Source organism: Loxodonta africana, chromosome 2, assembly GCF_030014295.1.
Source record: "Loxodonta africana isolate mLoxAfr1 chromosome 2, mLoxAfr1.hap2, whole genome shotgun sequence".
NCBI lineage: Eukaryota > Metazoa > Chordata > Mammalia > Proboscidea > Elephantidae > Loxodonta > Loxodonta africana.
The window spans coordinates 210274895-210295624 of NC_087343.1; the positions used below are offsets into that span (position 1 = coordinate 210274895).

A 20730-nucleotide genomic window follows, 5' to 3' on the forward strand; every position below is an offset into this window, starting at 1 on the left:
TTCCATTGTTTAGCTTTGATTTATTTTTGTGACTTCCTTATCTGGGTTGATATCTGGTTGTTCTGTCCTGTGTTCTAGTCTTGGGTTGTTATCTGATGTTACTGATTTTCTCTCCAGGGGACTCCTTTTACTATTTCTTGTAATTTCAGTTTGATTTTTACAAATTACCTAAACTTCTGTTTACCAGAAAATGCCCTAATTTGACCATCATATTTGAGAGACAGTTTTGTTGGATATATAATTCTTGGCTCGCAATTTTTTTTTCCTTCAAGGCTTTATTTATATATGTCATCCCATTGCCTTCTTGCCTGCATGGTTTCTACTGAGTAGTCTGAGCCTAGTCTTATTGACCCTCCTTTGTAGATGACTTTTTGTTTATCCCTAGCCACTCTTAAAAATTCTCTCTTTATCTTTAGTTTTGGCAAGTTTAATTATGTCTTGGTGACTTTCTTTTGGGATCTCTTTTGTGCAGGGTTCAATGAGCTTCTTGGATAGATATCTTCTCATCTTTCAAGATTTCAGGGAAGTTTTCTGCCAACAAATTTTCAACAATTCTCTCTGTATTTTCTGTCATCCCCCTTGTTCTGGTACTCTGGTCACTCATAGGTTATTCCTCTTGATAGAGTCCCATGTAATTCTTAGGGTTTCTTCATTTTTTTTAATTCTTTTATCTGATTTTTCCTCAAATGATTTGGTGTCATGTCCTTTATCTTCAGTCTCGCTAATTGAGACTTCAGTTCTGCATCGATTGTGTTCCTGTGACTTTCTGTTGAGTTGTCCAACTCTGAAATTTTACTGTTAATCTTTTGGATTTCTGTTTGCTGTCTCTCTATGGATTCTTGCAGCCTGTTAAATTTGTCATTATGCTCGTGTAACATTCTTAAGTTCCTCTTTTGCTTTATCTGTGTGTTACTTGTCTTATTCTACATTTGGCCTGATCTCCTTCCTCATCTCTTGAAGAGCTCTATGTATTCATCTTTTGAATTCTACCTCTGGTATTTACAAAAAATTATCTTCCTCTGGAAGATTTTTTTAATTCTTTGTTTTGGGTGCTTGCTGAAGCCATCGTGGTCTGCTCGTTCATGTGATTTGATATTGCCTGTTGTCTCCGAGCCATCAATAAATTATTTATTTATTTTATGTTTGCTTACTGTGTCCTAGCTCCTTGTTTCCTTTTGTTCTGATATGATCAAATAGGCTGGTCATGTGAGCTAGTTTGATTATTGGTATCTTTGAAGGTCTCACGTCCTGTCATCAGGTGGTTAGAGCTGTTACTAGGTATGTGAGCCCAGGAGTCCATTTAATTTCCTTGTATGGATTCAGCTCGGGTGTCCAGATAGTTGGTCACCAAGTGTTGGTGTAGGCTCTAACCTACAGTTCTGTATAGGAAGGGGTGGTTGGAGTAGGCACAGGTATCCAGCTGCGGTAGGGGTCATGTGCTGAGCGATGTTGGGGCCTGACAGCTGCCCCTGAGTGTCTGGGAGGAAAGCGTGTCCCTGATCCCGAGATCTCCTAGTTTGGTGAATTTTGCAGCCACACTATGTGCACCCAATGCTGTTAGCTGTAAGAATACAGAGGCACTACTTATTCTTGGACCCCTGTCATGAGTGGCTAGGTGGCATGGGTGGAGGAGCCACGAGGCCTCTGGCCCCTGATGTCTGTAGGTGAGGACCCTGCTTAATAGTCGTGGCAGTGTCAAATGTCGTGAATCTGCGACTTCCCGTTATAGCTGATATAGTTGAAAATGGGCTTCAGGTATATGGAGTTTTTTGCTTTTTGGCATTTAATTGATGGATAAAAGTGTCAAGTGTTTTTTCTCAATCTTTTCTTAACCGAAAAAGAGAGCATATGAAAGATTCTGATTTTCCAGTAATTTTTTTTTCAGTGATCACTTAGTGTCACTTTCCATTTATCAGCAGGAAAAATACATGCCACTGTGTTATTTCTGAAGAAAAACTAAAATTAATTCCCATCTCAACTTTTTCAGTTGTCAGAGATCTGAATGAACGATATAAATTTTGCATCGCCATGTGCAAGAAACTTACAGAAAAGCTGAATCGCTTCTTCTCTGACAAACAGAGATTTATTGATGAAATCAACAGTGTAACTGCAGAGAAACTCATCTATAATTGTGCTGTAGAAATGGTAACTTTTTTTAAGATTTAATATTGTATAGCACTATTTTATCTCTAAGAGTTTTTTGAATTGATACCGTATATTCCTCTTTTATTTTTTATGTTCCTCTTTAAATGTTTATGCCCTATCACCCCTAAGTCTCAAGTATTGTGGATTACCTCCTAAATCCTTTATAATATTTAAGTAACATTTAATGTAGCTTTTAAATCCTGTTATGACATTTGATAAAATTTGATGATTCCTCTTAAAATTTGCTAACATTAAACCTGATCTGATCTTTTCATAGTTTGCATCTAAAAGCTTTAGCTGGATCTGTTTCTGCATTTTCCGCTGTTTAGAAAATTTTTCTTTTTTTCTTTGTTTACCTCTGTGTCCCTACTGCCTAGAACAGTGCCTCGCACATAGCAGATTTGTTGGCTGGAAGTAAGGTCACTATAGCCCAGATTAGAATCACAACAGGTTTTTGGGTTTTTTTGAACTGACAGAATGAAAAAAAAAACTTCATCTGGAAAAGTACACATGTGTAGAATGGCCAAGAAGAAGAAGAAGAATGACAAGGGGCCAACCCTGTTAAAACACGTTTGGTAGAGAAAAGGAAAGCGCTAGATGAGTCAATTGAATACTACAGAGCAGGGATTTTCAGCCCTGGCTGTACTTGTAATCACCCAAAATGCTTTGAAAAACAAAGCAATGCTTGAGCCCTGCCTGCCCCTGATGTTCTGATCCAGCTGGGTAGACCTGAGCATCAGTATTTTTTAAAATGCCACCGATGTTTCTCACGTGCAACCAGGATTGAGAACCTCTGGGCTGGAGAGTCCTGAAGCAGGTTTAAATGCCTATGAATGTAATTTATGTTAAAGTAGCATTTCAGATTGGTGTCGGCGGGAATAAGGGTTCTTCAGTGAAAGGTGCTAAGATAATTCCCTGACTGTATAGAAAGAGCACTGGATATTTAGAAAACTTTGCCCTGATAAAGCTACTAGAAAAAATGCTACTTTGTTAACCAATCTGTAAATTTCATGTGCTGAGATTCTACTTAACTGTCCTTAGTTAAGAATAGATACAAAGTAAAATCTACTTTCCAGTTGTCTGGTTATACTGGAAACCCTATGGAGCAGTTCTGCGTTATCCTATACAGTCATTACAAGTCAGAATCGACTCAACAGCATACAACAACAGTATTATTAGAAATAACTTACTTGCTGTCTCTGTCTTTTTTTTTTTAATCTATTCTTGTTCTGAAGTATAGATAAAAATAAACCAAAAAAAACCTGTTGCCATCGAGTCAGTTCTTACTCTTAGCAACCCTGTAGTACAGAGTAGAACTGCCCCATAGGGTTTCCAAGGAGCGGCTGGTGGATTCAAACTGCCGACCTTTTGGTTAGCAGCCAAGCTCTTAATCACTGTGCCACCAGGACTCCATAGATAAAAATAGAGACTGTTAAAGAGATGGGGAAAACCACTATTGGCCAATCTTACTTATACCACAGTAACATAATAGATTCCTCCCAAGTTTGTCTTCTTTAAAATGTACTGTTATACCCGTGGTCTTTTTTGAAAGTCATTATAATAAAGTCACATGAAAATAACTTTGGAATATAAACTGTTGACAAAAATGATAAACTTGTATCACTATTAACATGAGTAATACTCATTGTATTACTCTATACCAAATTAAGACTGTATGTGGTAAATTTCTTTTAGAATTTTGTGTCTGGGAAAATGTCATCTCATAGGGAATTACGAAGTTTCCTTCCTTTCTGATAAGAGCCCTGTGACTTTAGTAAGCTCCTCCTTTGCCCTGGTTGTTTAGCAGGCTTTGTGGTATTAGCACTTACCTTTAGGTATGTATTTCTTCTTCCTTTTCATCGCTCTGGTTTTCTGTATCCATTTTGTTTACCTTACTGTAAGCAGCTTTAAATTAATTTTTGAAAGAGACAGACGTGTTAACAAGTAAGTTAGGATGCTGCATTGCTGGCAGTTCTGGCATTTAATGATCAAAGGAAAAATCAGAATGCTGTTAGGAAAAACTCTCAAATACCTCTAACCCTGTGACTAATACAACTGTCCCTTCTTCCTAGAAAGCTCTTACCCTTCCTGTCTTCACCTTACTAACTCCTACTTTTGTGCCTAAACAACACCCCCTGCAGGCTTACCTGATCTTCTCCTCCTTCCATAGTGTGGGTTAGATGCCCCTCCTGGGAACTCCGTGTCATCTGCTGCTTCTTCCTATAAAAAAAAAAAAATTATAGGACCACATATTTCCTGGAATTAAATTTTCATTTTTGTGTGCCTGTATCTCCCTCCAAAGGAGCCCTGGTGGCGCAGTTGTTAAGCTCTTGACTGCTAACCAAAAGGTTGGCAGTTTGAACCCACTAGCCCTCCAGGGGAGAAAGATCTGGCAGTCTGCTTCCATAAAATCCCTGGGAGTATGGTGGTTGAGAGCTACAGCTGCTAACCAAGACATCAGCAGTTCGAATCCACCAGGTGCTCCTTGGAAAGCCTATGGGGCAGTTATTCTCTAGGGTCACTGTGAATCAAGGTCAGCTAGAAAAAAATGGGTTTTTTTTTTTTTATCTCCCTCCAGACTGTGAACTCGCCTTCACTGTGTGCCCAGTGCCTGTCATTTTGTAAATATTTTTGAATGAATGAGTGAATGAATTAAAAGACTAGACAAGGAAATTCTTTAACTAGGAAAAGAGGACAATAAGTGATTTTTAACATCATTTAATTATATTATTGGAACAAAATCTATATTATTGAAATGCTTGGTTACCCTAGTGTGAAAGTGTATATGTTTAAAATAAACTTTTTACTGAAGTCACAGAACAGCCAGTGAAGGCCTCTAGTATAAATTTTCTGAGCCATGAATCTCAGAGTTCTCTGCAAGGCCATGTTTAAACACACAATAACTCTTTTGTCAAGAAACTTCTTTGTATCTATCATCCCGATGAATCTTTTATATAGATTGGTCATTGTTGTTGGGTGCTGTTGAATTGATTCTGACTCATAGTGATCCCATGTAACAGAGTAGAACTATTCCTTAGGATTTTCTTGGCTGTAATCTTTACAGAAGCAGATCGCCAGGTCTTTTTCCTGCAGAGCTGCTGGGTGGGTTTGAATGGCCAACCTTTTGGTTAGCAGGCAAGCACTTAACTGTTGCACTACCGGGTCTCCATATATAAAAAACCAAACCCATTGCCGTCGAGTCAATTCCAACTCATAGCGACCCTAAGGACACAGTAGAACTACCCCATAGAGTTTCCAGGGAGCACCTGGTAGATACAAACTGCTGACGTTTTGGTTAGCAGCTGTAGCTCTCAACCACCACACCACCAGGGTTTCCATATGAATAATATAAAAATTCCATAGTTTCTGTTAATTCTAGATATATTCCATTTAAAGCTACATTGCTCAGATGAATTTCCGTTTTCTTAAAAAAAGTTGAGAATCTTCTCGTTTTTGTTGACTGGCTCCAGGTTCAGTCTGCAGCCCTGGATGAGATGTTTCAGCAGACTGAAGATATTGTTTATCGCTATCATAAGGCAGCCCTTCTTTTCGAAGGACTAACTAAGATTTTACAGGACCCTGCAGATATTGAAAATGTACATAAATGTAAGTTGGCTTATAGTGTATTGATTGTTACTTAACTTGTCTCCAACAGGTATAGTAGAAAGAGTTTGAAATCACACTGCCTAGGTTTGAATCTGAGCCTTCCAACCTTGAGCAAATTATTTAATTTTTCCTTCTCCTATAAGATGGGGATGATGACAAAGCCTACTTTGCATCCTGATCAAAAGGGGGAAAATGTAGAAAATTTCAAATTCTCATGGAAGTTTATCTAGCCTCAAAGGCTCCAGACTTTCTAGAGCCTTTGAGGCTAGATGAACCTGAAACTATTGCCCTGAGATAATCTTTAAATATTAAGCCAAAAATATCCCATAAAGTCATTTTTAAACCAAACAGTAGTTTAGCTTAATTAGTAAAGAATGTCTGCCTTGGGCATTGTGCTGTTTTTAAGAACTATCTATATGGGATCAAATGACAATAGGAACTCAAAAGAGTAGATAGGAAATTTAGGGGGCAGTGAGTTTGTGTTAAAAGGAGGGTGAGAATGGTGGCACAACTTGAATTTATTCAGTGTCACTGAGTTGTACATGTAGAAGTTACTGAGTAGTGTATGTTCTGCTATGTATATTCTCAATGACAACAAAGAAGTAATTTTTTAAAAAGATAAAAAGAGCACATAGGTTATTATTAAAATAAAAAGGCTACCTTGCAGAGTTGTTGTGAGGATTAGAGGTAATATATGTAAAGCACTGATGGCTTTTGTCACTAGTCTTTAGATTCTTACACTGCAGTACTAAGTTGGTAAGCATGTGTTTGGGTGTGTAGAAACACTTTGCTTTTAATATTAAATGCAACTGTTTTAAGCCTCATGGGCTTAGTGACTAGAGAAGATAGACCTGATGTACTGGAGATTTGGTATAGATAGCAGAGTAGACATTGATAGGATGCCAGGATAATATTACTTAACAAATACAAACCCAGTAATCTTGAGCAGGTGGTGGTGGATCCCGTGTAGTGTATGTAGTGTACTACATTTTTGAATAGCCACAAGGGGATGGCAATCCTAAAATTACTTGCAATTGTGAGGAAGCTATTAAAATCTAATTGTTCTTTATTTGACATGCTTATGTAAATTTTACCACTTTGCAGCACTAAGCTAGAAACCATACCTAAACTATTCCCAGGCAGAAAGAAGAAACATTACTCAGGACTGTTAACTTTGGGGCAAAGATAGAACAGACAGGAGGAGGTAGGTAGAGTGATTTTCAAAAGGATGTTCATTAGTTCTTCTCTCCTTGGTCTGGAAAATATAAGTGATTTTTATTATGAATTTAATTTTTGTTATTTTATTTCTAGATAAGTCCAGTATTGAAAGAAGATTGTCAACACTCTGCTGTAGCACCGTGACGATGTGAGCAGCAGCAGGCTTACCCCGTGGACCAGTCAGTGGGATTGTGAGGTGATACGTTGGGGAGTTTAGCTTGGGTTCTGTTGCCCTATCCCTAGGAAACTGTAGTTTCTTAACTGGTGACTACCAAAGAACACGCAGTGGTTTCAAAAAGGAAAAACAATCCCAGAACTACACATTTGTAGGAAATCTGCCTTATTGGAGAAGTCACCCCTTCCCTTTTTCTTTGTGGAAGTAAAGCAAGAATAGTTCACTTGGCTCTCAGTTTGAACCTGGTAAATAAATGTACCTTAGAACTAGAATTATCAGTACAGTTATTCTTAAGGATAACTAAGAATGCAACAAAGTGAGTGACCCTTCACTCACTTCACTAGAGCAATGTGTGAATTCCATGTGGATGAGAATGATGACAAGTTGTTTAGTTTGCCTGTCTCAAACTACTAGAAAATTATTGAGGCGTAAAACTGAAATAATCTCCATCTCATCCAGGCAGTTTGATATCTGGGGTAAGTTTGTCTAAATCTTAGCACATATCCTAAAACAGCTCAGCAAGCAACAGCTTAAGAAGAAGCAAACAATGGCTCTAGGAAGAAATTTTGAAGTCTTCAATTTGCTCTTATGTGACCACATGTTAATCTTCCAAAATATTTCATATTGCACTAATTTATTAAAATAACTGTGTAATGGATTTTGCAATTTAAAAATAAATGCAGCACAATGGACTTACTTAAAATATTTTACTTGATTGTATACATACACCCTTTCCATAATTCAAATATAATCTCTAGTGGACTTTTAAAGGTTGGAAAAAAAAAAACTGTATTCATGTAAACCTTTGCATTTTTTTTTTTTTTTCCTTTTAACCTATTCATCAAAAACTACAGGTTTTTCTCTGTAATGTTTGGAGTTGCTGGTTGTTTGCTTTTGGTTGCATTTTTTATGGTGCATGCAGAGTGTGCATTGATGGCTGTGACCTCTAAATTTACTAAAGGCTGGTAGGTTTATTTGGGCAGTGTTAAAACACATATACTCAAGAGGAATTCTCCAGAATTTTAATAGGGCCAAAACAAAGTGGTGACCTAAATGCTTGTTAGTGATGTGGTATTTCTACATAAAGTTAGTGAAAAATGAAGTTGATATTCTCTTAGGAAAATGGGCAGCTTTCTCCAACCTTATGGGTATTTTTCATGTTAATCCTGACAGTTCACCAAATATCTAGTCATGGAGAATGCAGACGGTTAACATCCTTCCAGAAATGTTTCAACTTTATATATTATTTTGTTTCTTTTACTTACCTGCTTGAATACTTGAATAAACCATTCTCCAGTTTTAATCCTTTTATTTTAATCCTTTCAGATACTGTAACCTGAACTCTAACAAATTACATGAAAGTTCTTTGGCATTAATCTAACTTTAGTGTACTGATAAAAAAACAAACATGGTTTTTACTTTACTTTGACACAGTAATGTAATTTTTACCTTATTTATCTGTATGAAATTCCAGCAGTTAATTTGAACATTTATTTGTATGATGTTTGTATTTTTAGGTCTTTAATACAGTGTTTCTACCTCTCAATTTGTAACTGCATGCATTATTCTTGAAACTAGGTAAACTCACTGAATTGTTGTGTAATAGCCTTTTTATTATTGCCTGTACAAATGTATATTAAGGTAAAATAAAACTGACAAAGTGTTTCTAGGGTACATTTGAATCCATGTTAAGTGGCTTGTCAAGCCCTGATAGTTCTTCAGTGAGTTTGGAGACTTGGTCATTGATATCCTTTGTCCTGCCCCAGGTTTTGATTCTTGGAGACTGTCATGCAGGCTGCCAGGAGCATGAATGTTGAGCGAGGATTCCTGTCCCTCCTTGGAGGGGGTTATAAACACTGTTGTTAATGATAATGTATTTTGTATAATTTTTCGGAGTTTACAGTGCAGTTTCATTTGTTATCTCAGTTATCACCTGTGTTATCTCAGTTGCTCCTCCATGTGGGTAGGTTTATTTTCTCCCTTCCTCCCCCCCCGTTTTTTTAACACACATGAAACAGGCTCAGAGAGTGTATCAGGTAACTAAAGAAGTGGCTAAAGCTGTGTGTTGTGACTTTCAATTTCATTTTTCTTCCTCTGTGTAATAAAGCGCTTGTGGTAGATGGTATGTGTGAAACAGTTATGTCTAAACAGCAGGGAAGAACAAATTGTAAAGTCATGGATAATGGTTCTGATTATACTTCCCTTATCAAGGCTAATTGTTTGAAGAGATTTTGCCTTGATTATAGCAATAATAAACAAATGCTTTATGCTTCCATGAGTATTTTTAAATTTTATATCTTTCTTAAAATGAAAACGGACCAGTGCACACATTCATGGATTGACGTCTGTATTCAAGCCATAACCTAGCAAATTATTGAGCATACAAATGTAAATAGAGGAATAATCAGTGAATTTGCTCACTGGCTATTTCTGCTGTAAGGATTTGTTTTAGCCTTTATTGGGCTTGAGGGCTTGTGCTCTAAATAGTCATTTCCCATAGTCCCTTTTTCCCATCTCCCCACCAAGAAGAATAACGAGAGCAAGAATTGTTCTGCTCTTACTAAAGTCATGGTATTAGAGCTAGGAGAGGGGCTTATTGTTAGGGTAGGCTCCTCAGTCTCCACAGGATAATAAGGAGAAATTTGAGTTGGACACAGTGGACATGAGGGCATGGAGTGGGTGCCCCAAACCTACGCATTTACGATGTCCTGATTTCTCATGCCTCCATTCTATATGAAGGTGGTGTGGTCTGGAGCTGCCATCCTTATGATTTCCTCAATCCAGAGGAGGATAGTATCCCTCCTTCCAGCTCACCCATCTGCTAAGGCTTTCTTTTCTGTACTCTACTGACAGTTTAGAGTAGCTGCTTTCCTGGTGCTTGTCTGGGAATATCAAGTTTGAAAATTCTGCCCAATTTTGATAAAAATTTAGTTGAGAGAAACAATATTCAGAGAAGACTGATAAAAATACCTGTAGTCTACTTATTCAGGTATCTGAAAAGTCCTGAGGCAGTATAAGTGGTTTGAGCCCAGGCTTTATAGGAAGGCTACTCCTACTTTTAATTTATGCCCCCCTTTTTTTGGTTTCTGTAAGCAGTCTTTCTGGAATTCTTTTGAAATAAAGCAAGGTTGATCAATATTTCTCTAGCAGGATTGCCTGCTGATGCACTTGTCATGGAGTAGCTACTGGTCAGAGAACTTAAAACTGTTGATAGGTGCATCTTAGAAACATCTGTGCCCACCTCTAGACTCCTTAGACAATCTACTTCTGGGTCCTGGACCCTGAGTCTGTAGCTACAGAAGTTCTTAGGTCCTAACCGAGTCTCATCTTTGTATATCAAAGCCCTCGTGAGAACACCTTCTTTGGGGGATGGGTCAAGATGGTATTTTCTGCACCTGAATCAGAGGAAAACACATCAGAAACTGTCCACGTAGAAAAGTACTGCACTTCAGGACAACAGTCCCTGAAATCTCAGCATTTATGGAAGAGGCAAAGCCCCACCAATAAAGGACCTATGTGAATTCAGCGATCAAACCACACTAGAGATGAGAACGGAGACAGAACCTGCCAGCAACGTGAACTTACGCAGGTGAGCCAGCAGAGGCTGGGTGGGAGAGACAGCCACAGGGAGGATCTGGGCACCGCAGAGCCCCAGAGGCACACGTGGTCAATGAGGCCATGTCACTTCTCTTGGCAGGTGTAATCAACCTATAGGTTCTCCCCTTTTCACATGAAGCGCTCTTTTCAACCCAGTTTTTAATGTATCTTAAAGATCATTTTTGTTGTTTAATGTGTTCTCTTTTAACAGCCCTCCATGGTGCCTGCTGGGAGTGGACATGGAGCCAGCAGAGAGGCTGTGGAAATGACTAAGCCTGGGCATGAGGAGGCCCAGATGGTCAGAATTAGTTTCCTTTCACCTTTTGGCCTGGATGCTCTTCCGAAGTCTGCATAGGTGTGAGGTACAGGTTGGCCTTTCCTGGCAGGCGAGGGTATCTGGGAAAGGCCCCCCATGGAGCACCATCTCAGGGCTGTGTAGTTTAGAGTCCCTTCCTGCTCTTTGAGAGTTTCTGTCATTAGGAAGTGCCAGCTTGGACACTTGTTCTATACCTACTTTGGGATTTCTGCAACTAAATTAGCAGTGTAGCTTAACAGTTAATAGCGTGAGCTCCGGAGGCAGACCGGTGATCTTTGTGTGTCCTTGGGCAAGTGACCTAACCTTTCCAAACTGTAAAATGGGGGAACTAGATCTCAGAGGTCTTCTAAATAAGTCTATTAAATATTAAATATGTATTAATATTAGATATCTACTAAATCTCATAGAGTTGTGGTAAAAATTAAATAAATTATTAAGTGCGAAGTTCTCTGAACAGCACCTGGCACATATAATAGCTGTTGTGGAAGTTGCCCATCTGCAGTTCCTTGCTGTTTTTGCTTTTAGGGGATGGGGGAGACAGGAAGGAGTGAAGGATAATTTCTTTGGGGCAGCTGGTGAAAGGACACAGTTTTTAAGTAAAAGTTGTACTCTGCTTTCAGACATTCTTTAGGTTGCTATTTTAATATGGCTGTTTTAATTAAATGTTTGCTTCAGTCTATTATTTATTACTTCATTTGACTCACACCAACCCTTGCTTGCCCCATTGTACAGATGGAAAAACAGACTTAGAGAGTAATTTCCCCAAGAGAAAGGTCACACAGCTAGGTAGTGACAGAAGCAGACCACTGTCAGGGGCTGGACTCCCAGTCTGCTGGGTGGGAGCTCCAAGTGCAGTGAGCATCACCACTCCACAGGATGTGCCTACGGCCCAGACCTAAATCCCCAGGCAGCTCACCCTTAGCAAATCTCAGACGCTCACTACCATGGCTTTTTAAGGCTTCCTTTCTGATGATATACAGGAAGAGGGGAAGGAAAGAAGAGCTTTATGCCATTGGTACCCAAATATCCCCTGCTGGACCATCTGCTGCTTCACAGATGGCAGCAGAATTTCAAGAAGCAAGTGAGGTTAAAGAGCTCTGTGCAGCCCCACTTGGGACTGAACTGGAGGTTTCAGAAATCACTCTTGAGTTTCCCACTGAAAAGGGATTCTGTGACATGTTAATAAAGTTTTCCTGTTTCCAGTTTTTCTGTGTTGTCTTTATTGTTTTGCATTGAGATTAAGCAGTGGGGAATTTTTAGGTATAAGATGGGAGGAACCTAAATTCCAGGTTTGCCAAGGGGACCCTTTACAACTTTTGGGACCAGTTCTCTCTCTGGTGGCAATAGACATAGTTCTTTTCTCAATGAGTGTCCTTTTCTTTAGGGCCACTATGGGTCAAAATCTACTTGATGGCAGCGGGTTTGGTTTTGGAAACCCTGGTGGTGTAGTGGTTAAGAGCTACGGCTCCTGACCAAAAGGTCAGCAGTTCGAATCTGCCAGGCGTTCCTTGGAAACTCTGTGGAGCAGCTCTGCTCTGTCCTGTAGGGTCACTATGAGTCAGAATCAACTTGAGGGCAATGGGTTTGGTTTGGTTTGGGTTTGTCCTTTTCTTAGGCTGTTCCTGTTGAGGCTGTGCAGCCTCACGTTCTCAACGAGGACCTGCCCGGCATAGAGTTCAGTGGAGAGGATGAGGAGGAAGGTAGTGGGGTGGGCGTGGGCCCATCTCCAGAAGGGCTTTTCCAAGTCATCCATGTGGGCAATGGAATGACTTCCTCCCTGGCACCTTTGTGTCTTTCGGGAAGCAGCTATAGATGACGCCACAGAAGTAGACCCAAGACTCCATGGGTTTCCCCGTGCCTTCCTTGGCTTTGATAACAATTTTAATAATTATTGTGGGGTTCTTTCCCGTCTAAGCAACCACCCTTCTTATCCTTCCCTCTACTCCAAGTTCCCCCTTTTGCCCTCATACTAGTCATTCTGTTCACTTGTCCACCAATAGCAGACTTGACAAAAACCTAACTAGTTCTTCAGCCAAAACTGTTATTTTTCCAATATGGAAATAAAATTTCCAAAAGCTTGCCTCTCAATCAGTCAAAACAGTGTAATCTTGGCTTTTTAATATCTTCCTTGACCATACTCCTACCCTCGGTGCTAGTCAGGTTACTAATTGGTTCTTTTGTACATCAGGTTATCCCCTGCCTCCCAGAAGAAGAGATGTAATAAAAAGCCTTTTAGTTTACCACAGTACCAAATTTCATTCTATCATATTTTCCCCTAATTAAAAACCTATAATTAAAGGAAAAGTCATAAACATATCTAAGGTTATAAAATGAAGTTTTAATTCTATTTTCAACACTTAAGTGTCTTTAAAAAGGATCATTTTTCTTCTGCAGTCTTACAAAGCATACAATTTTAAATACCCTCACGGCCCAATAAGGCAGAGCATGTGCTATGTAGTTCATGACCAGTGTTTTTACATAAACCGGCCTCAACAAGCAACCAACAATTTCAATATACTTAAAAAACAATTACAAGTAATTCGTCAAATTAGATAAGCCCAAACTTTTCAATAGACCCATTCCTAGACTTCAGTCATAGCTTAATATATTTTAAAGAAAATGTTATTAAAATAATCATGCTTTACTTATTGTTATGATGTATATTTTCACTTTATACTAATTTAATTTTTAAACTATTATACACCATACTTATTCCCTTCCCCAGTAGCTCAACAAATCCTTCAATTACATAAACAACAAAAAATTGGCATGATAGTTGCTAATATGGTGAGCCCAAACTGTAAGTACCAATTTGGCCCCTTGTACTCAGTTAAAAAAAAAAAAAAAGCAACACCTTTTCTTTCCCACAGACCTCCAAAGTCTTAAATGTAACTGTGCAGCCACCAAGATTTCCAAATAAGACTTTGCTAGACCAAAGAACTAACATCAATCCAATTAAGATTATAAAATTAAAAACTTAAGAGAAATGATCAAAAGCAACTATATGAGGTAGTGACCAAAGTTCTAGTTGGTCAGACTTCCAATATAAGTTGGAAAAATTGACCAAAAGTGGGAACTGTTAAATATTACCTAAAAATTAATGTCCGTGCCAGGTGAAAAACCTTTCTGACAACAAATTAAAATGGCCATCTGTGCCAAATATAAACTCCGACGGCACAGTAGGGAGTTTTCAGAGTGCTCCACCTGCCAGACTCCCCCAAACACAAGACACCTTCCTTTGTCAGGGCACCCTGCAGGAAGCATTCCTGCCCCATTCCTGCAGCCCAGCACCAATCCTTGGCCAATCATGACGCTCGGGACGAGAGTGCTGGGAGCGATTGCGGTGGGCCAGAGGTGGGAGGGCTGTGGGGCGCACAGCAGGGTGCCAGGCTCAGGCTGTGTGCGCCCAGTCACCACCCCTTTACCTGCCTGCTGCCTGGAGTGAGGTGGAGAGCGTGGTCAGTCCTGGAATTGGCCATGGTGTATGTGTGGGGAGGGAGTATGGACTCGCAAGACAGGCCCGATGATCTGCTCCTCAAAGGTCACAGCCTTGAAAACCCTATGGAGCATAGTTTACTCTGCTCCATAGTTTACATGGGGTCACTGTGAGTTGGAATTAACTTCAGGGCAACTGACAACAACCACCACCTCTGAATAACAATCATGAAAATACTCTTTTTGTGTGTGTGTGCTTCAAGTGAAAGTTTACAATTCGGGTAAGTTTCTCATACAAAAACTTATACACACATTGTTATGTAACCCTAGTTGCCCTCCCTACAATGTAACAGCACACTCTTCCTTTCCACCTGGTATCTTCCGTGTCCATTCAACCAGCTCATGTCCCCTTCTGCCTTCTCATCTTGCCTCCAGAAAGGAGTTGCCCGTTTAGTGTACTTGAGCCAAGAAGCACACTTTTGGTCAGGATCATTTTTTGTCCGTTAGTCCAGCCTAATCTTTGAAGAGTTGGCTTCGAGAATGGTTTTAGTTCTGGGCCAACAGCCCATGGGCCATGTTTTCTGGTGTCCCTCCAGTCTCAGACCATCAAATCTGGTCTTTTTACTAGAATTTGAGTTCTGTACCCCACTTTTCTCTTGCTCCATCAGGGACTCTCTGATGTATGTGTTCCTGTCAGGACAGTCATTAGTGGTAGCCAGGAACCATGTAGTTCTTCTGGTCTCAGACTGATGCAGTCTCTGGTTTATGTGGTCCTTTCTCTCTCTTGGGCTCAAATTTTCCCTGTGTCTTTCTTTGGTGTTCTTCATTCTCCTTTGCTCCAGGTGGTTTGGGACCAGTTGATGCATCTTAGGTGGCTGCTTGCTAGCTTTTAAGACCCCAGACAGAAAATGTCTGCTCTTCATAGGGCCATAGAAGGCACCAAGGTGGGGAACTGGCTTCCAGGAGTAGGGCTACCTCAGGCATAGTATGTGGGCATGGGGGTCCCAAGACCTGTGGCCCCCAAGAAAATTACTTGCTTTAATTTACATACACAAAAGAATTAAAACAAATTTATTTTTTAAAAAAACAGCTGAAATGTTGACAGGACAATCAGAGTGCTGGCCCAATTTTTCTTTGTCAGCACGACACCAAAAGGCACTGGAACTTGCTTTACAAAAACACCACATCCGCATAGCCTCCTGAGATGAGGCAAGGGTCCAAGGGCAGATTCCCTTGGCATTCTGTCATGAATGAATGCTACATTTAGCAGTGAGAAGAGCTCCAGTTGCTGAACAGGGGCATGAAGACCAGCCAGGAAGAGACCTACCTAGCTTTATTTTTAGTAAAAACACAAAACTACCACCATTATTGTGTACTTGCTAGGTGCTAGGCAGTGTGCAAAGAACATTTTCCCCACAAAAAAAAAAATTACGAGAAGATGTCTTTGTTTTTTACTGCTGCTGTAACAGAAATACCAGGTCTTTCTCCTGGGGAGTGGCTGGACGGGCTTGAACCACCAACCTTGCATTTAACAGCTGTGAGCTTAACCATTGCACCACAAGGCTCCTTTAGGCCTATATATGTTTTAGATGTTTCAAATAAGTGGGATCATACACTATTTGTCCTTTTGTGACTGACTTATTTCACTTAGCATAATGTTTTCAAGGTTAATGTTGTAGCATGTTAATGAGGCTATGTTGGTATAGAGTGTGTCTTAAGCCTAATCACTTTGGAGATACAAAAGAGCAGATTCGACACACAGACAGTAGAAATGGGGAAAAGAGATGCTATGTGGAATTTGAAGCCCTGGTGATGTGGTGGTTAAGTGCTTGGCTGCTAACCAAGATGTGGTTCAAACCTACCAGCTGCTTCACAGGACAAAGATGTGGCAGGCAGTCTGCATCCAAAAAGATTTACAGCCTTGGTAACCCTATGAGGCAGTTCTATGTCCTATAGGGTCACTTTGAGTTGGAATCGGCTTGATGGCAATGGGTTTTTTTGGTGGTTTTTTTCTTTTTTTTTTTTGGTATGTGGAGTTCACCAAGCAACCAAAGTGAAGTTAAGACAAGGATTTTCCCCTAGAGCCAACAGAAGGAGCCTTCCCCTAGAGCTTATGCCCTGCGTTTGGACTTCTAGCCTCCTAAATTGTGAGTAAATTCGTTATAGCCACCACCTAGTAACAGTTCTGTGATCTTTCAGAAGCAGATCACCAGACCTCTCTTCTGAGGTGCCTCTCGGTGGGTTCAAACTGCCAACGTTTTGGCTAATGGTTGAGTGCTTAACTGTTTGCACTACTCAGGGACTCCCTATTTAGAGGTTAACCAGAGAACCAAACCTGTTGCCATAGGGTTGCCAGAGCAACCCTATAGGACAGAGTAGAACTCCCCCAGAGTGTTTCCAAGGAGTGGCTTCTGGGTTGGAACTGCCAACCTTTTGGTTAGCAGCCAAGCTCTTAACCATCAGAGGTTACTGGATATAAAACAAAACCAACTTGTCACTGAAGTTATTTGTGAAAGTACGCATCATCAAAAGATGCCAAAAATCGGGGGAAGGGTTTTTTTTAATAATGGTAAATATACATGTTACAAAGTATTTTGACATTTTAACGCTATTCACATGTACAATTCAGTGCCATTAATGTTCTGACGTTAATTATGTTCATCATGTGCAAGCATCATCATCTGTATCTGCTCGCAAATTACACCATCCCGCTTAACAGAAGCTCAGTGAGTCCCAAGCAGGGAGGATTCCTGTTCAGATGGGGAAGCTTCCCCAACCACGCCCCACTCTCCAGCCTCCAAAACCCGGGACTGACCGCGGTCTCCACCTCACTCCAGGCCTTGCGCAGCGGCAAAGGGGGCAGGGGGTGCCCATCCCTAGCCCTTGGTGACCTTCTGCATGCCTCTCTGCCATCCCACCTCAGGCCAACAGAGGGCGTCCACCCCCAGCACTGCCGCTCCCTGGCTGCCCCCGCGGGCTAGGAACTGGGGCTGGGCTCTGGGAACGGGGCAGGGATACTTCCTGAATGGCGCCCTGAGAAAAGACAGTGTCTCGTGTGTGGGAAAGGTGGGGAGTCTGGGAGGCGGAAGGTACAATTAGGGAACTCCTCCCCAAAGGGTAAAATAAAAACAGAAACCCTCTAGTGAGGTGTTCTTAACTTCTTTGGAATCAGCATCGTGGACCCCTTTGAGAGCCTAAGGAAAACTTAAGGTAAAGTGCACAAGCACACACAGACACAGCCATTGAGGACTGCCCCTTGGCACTAACCTTGTCCCAGTACGGGGACTGGGAGCATTCCAAAAGCCATCTCCTTTCCCAAGGGAAGCGGTAAAATGAGCCCTGAATGCTCTATTCTCTCAAGGGAACTCTGCTCTCTTGTCCCAAAGATTCCCTGAACCTCCTCCTGGGGCTGCCCCTCAGGAAAGACAGAATCCAGGAGGACTCTGAGCTGAGCCTCCCCCAGGAGGGAAGGGCTGCTCTTAAAATAGTTCAGTTGGACTCTTCTGCTTGGCAGAAGCCTGAATTGAGGGGGGAGGCATGGTAATTTAAACCACCAACTGACTGCTATCCCTTCTGCTTCCTGTTGTTGAGTGGTCATTGAGTCAATTTTCAACTCAGAGCAACCCCATGCGACAGAGTAGGACTGTCTCACAGGGTTTTCTTGGCTGTAATCTTTCCAGAAGCAGATAATCAGGTCTTTCTTCCACAGAGCCACAGGGTGGGTTTGAACCCCCAACCTTTCGGTTAACAGCCAAGCACTTAACCATTACAACATCAGGGCTCTTTCTTTTGCCTCTTAGAGGCCTTCATCTTCTTAACAGGGAAGTGGATGGGAACGCTGAGGATAGCCCTAAATGGCTTTTGTGGGTAAGACAGGCAAGGCCTCCAACAAACCAGGTAGAGAAAATAAAAATGACAAGTTGTTCTGCTTATTGGAGTTAGGGGAGAAGGTCTAGAATTCAGACAAGAGGGGTCTGGTGTGAGGAGATAGACTGCAAGGCAAGGATCTAGAGAAGGAATTCCCTCCCCTATGAGATGTTTCCCATGCCAGAAGCTAATGAATAAACTTCAAGGAATGCTGGTGTTTGGCTCTGAATCTGCTCTTTTCTCAGCTTCACTCATGCATTTGAAAATGTTTAAGTATCTACTGTGTGGTTGTCACTATGCTAACTACTGGGGATACAGCAGTGAACAAAGAGGTCTTGCCCTCATGGAGTGTGCACTTTAGACAGTATTTTGATAAATACAACATGGCAACTGTGATTAGTTCCTTAAAAGAGAGGTGGATGTAACTACTGCTTTGGGACCATTAACAGAAAAAAAAAAAAAAAAATCCCTCTCTTATTTGTGACAAACACTTGCAAATTTGATAGGAAATAGCTTTGCAAATAGAACTTCCAGACAAAATGTACTGAAGAGGACTGTTTTTAGAAAATTCTAAACACAATTAAATTATAGCTGATCCAGGTATCAGTATGTCTACACTATGTATCCACTGCTTGTCTGTCAGTTTTTCATACTCATGGTGGATTATGTGTTGCTGTGACAGTGGAAGCTATGCCACTGGTATTTCAAAGACCGGTGGGGTCATTCATGGTGGACAGCTTTCAGTGGAGCTTCCAGATCAAGACAGACTAGGAAGAAAGACCAAGCAATATATTTCTGAAAGTCAGTGAAAACCCTGTAAGTCACAGAATATTGCCTGAGTTCGTCTTTTTTTTTTTTTAATTGTGCTTTAAGTGAAAGTTTACAGCTCATACAAAAATTTGTACATACATTATTATGGGACCCTAGTTGCCATCCCTGTAACATGTCCGCACACTTCCTCCTTTCCACTTCCAATTTCCCATGTCTGTTCAACCACCTTTTGTCCCTTTCTGACTTCTCATCTCACCTCCAAACCGGAGCTGCCCATTTAGTCTCATGTATATACTTGAGCTAAGAACCACACTGTTCATGAATATCATTTTATATCTTATAGTCCAGTCTAATCTTTGTCTGAAGAGTTGGCTTCAGGAATGGTTTTAGTCCTGGGTTAACAGAGTCCAGGGCCCATGTCTTCTGGGGTCCCTCCAGTCTCAGTCAGACCATTAAGTCTGGTCTTTTTACTAGAATTTGAGTTCTGTACCCTACTTTTTTTGTGCTCCGTCAGGGATTCTCTGTTGTGGTCCCTCTCAGAGCAATCATTGGTGGTAGCTGGGCACCATCTAGTTCTTCTGGTCTCAGGCTGATGGAGTCTCTGGTTTATGTGGCCCTTTTTGTTTCTTGGGCTAATATTTTCCTTGTGTCTTTGGTGTTTTTCATTCTCCTTTGCTCCAGGTGGGTTGGGACCAATAGATGCCTCTTAGATGGCTGCTGGCTAGCTTTTAAGACCCCAGAGGCAAGGAGGTCGGCCAAGATGGCTGAGTAGTCAGATGCTTCCAGTGGTCCCTCTTAAAACTAAGACTCAAGAAACAAGAGAATCGATTGTATATGACAATCTAGGAGCCCTGAACATCAAAGGCAAAGTTGAGGAATCAGACAGTAGCAGGTGAAGGGAGAAACAGTTCAGAAGCACCAACCAGTTGCCAGACCTGACCCAGCAGGAACCGGCACCCTGCACACCAGATCCACTGGCACAAACGCAGTTAGGCAAGCAGTGGTGTTCGGGACATATTTTCCACATTGAGAGAGATCTAGTTGCAGAGACTTCACTCATGCCTCCAGAATCAGTGAAAAGTGACCCTCTTGGCAAAAGATAAATACTTGTGTTTAATCTACTGTGTGTACCAAAAAACACCCCTTTGAAAAAAGCTCCCTTCTATTTAATCCCTCCCTGCTCTGCACAGTGTCCTGAGCTGGCTTTAGCAATAGCTGCTTTCCCTGGGCTGGAAGTAGGACATGTTGCATGCACTGAGCCATCCTCCTGGCCATGGAGAAGGGACAAATTAACAAATGGGGAAAAAATAACCTGCCGGTGCCCCTAAGCTGGGAACTCAGGGCAGAAACAACTCCTTTGCCTAGCACAGGCAGAAGCGGTCCATGAACTTTGAATGCCTTTCACCCCTGCATAGACCTGTGTGGCCCATTTCAACAGTTTAGGCCCTCATTAGCACAGTACAACAGGGTAATACTTGACGTCTAATTTCAAATGTTTCAGCTATATGGTGGGAAGGCAGGGTCTTCACCTACCCACATCAGGGGCCTGAGGACTGGTGGCTTCACCTGGCCACCTTCGACAGGGATCCAAGGATAAGTA

General features: G+C 41.1%; 1 protein-coding gene across 8 annotated transcripts in view; it reads left to right on the forward strand.

The window, feature by feature from the left end:
• Positions 1-13800, forward strand: part of ULK2 (unc-51 like autophagy activating kinase 2) — a 178814-nt gene extending 165014 nt beyond the window's left edge. For 3 of the 8 annotated variants that reach the window (XM_064279349.1, XM_064279351.1, XM_064279350.1), the window contains 3 exons: positions 1988-2145; positions 5616-5751; positions 7063-9417. In XM_064279349.1, the coding sequence (XP_064135419.1) occupies positions 1988-2145; positions 5616-5751; positions 7063-7121 (353 nt within the window). In that variant the 3' untranslated portion in view covers positions 7122-9417. Of the gene's footprint in view, positions 1-1987; positions 2146-5615; positions 5752-6855; positions 7000-7062; positions 9418-10486; positions 10734-10952 lie in introns of those variants that run through there. The other 5 variants (XR_010321043.1, XM_064279347.1, XM_064279348.1 and 2 more) reach the window with 5 other exon arrangements.
• The last annotated feature ends 6930 nt before the right edge of the window (positions 13801-20730 follow it).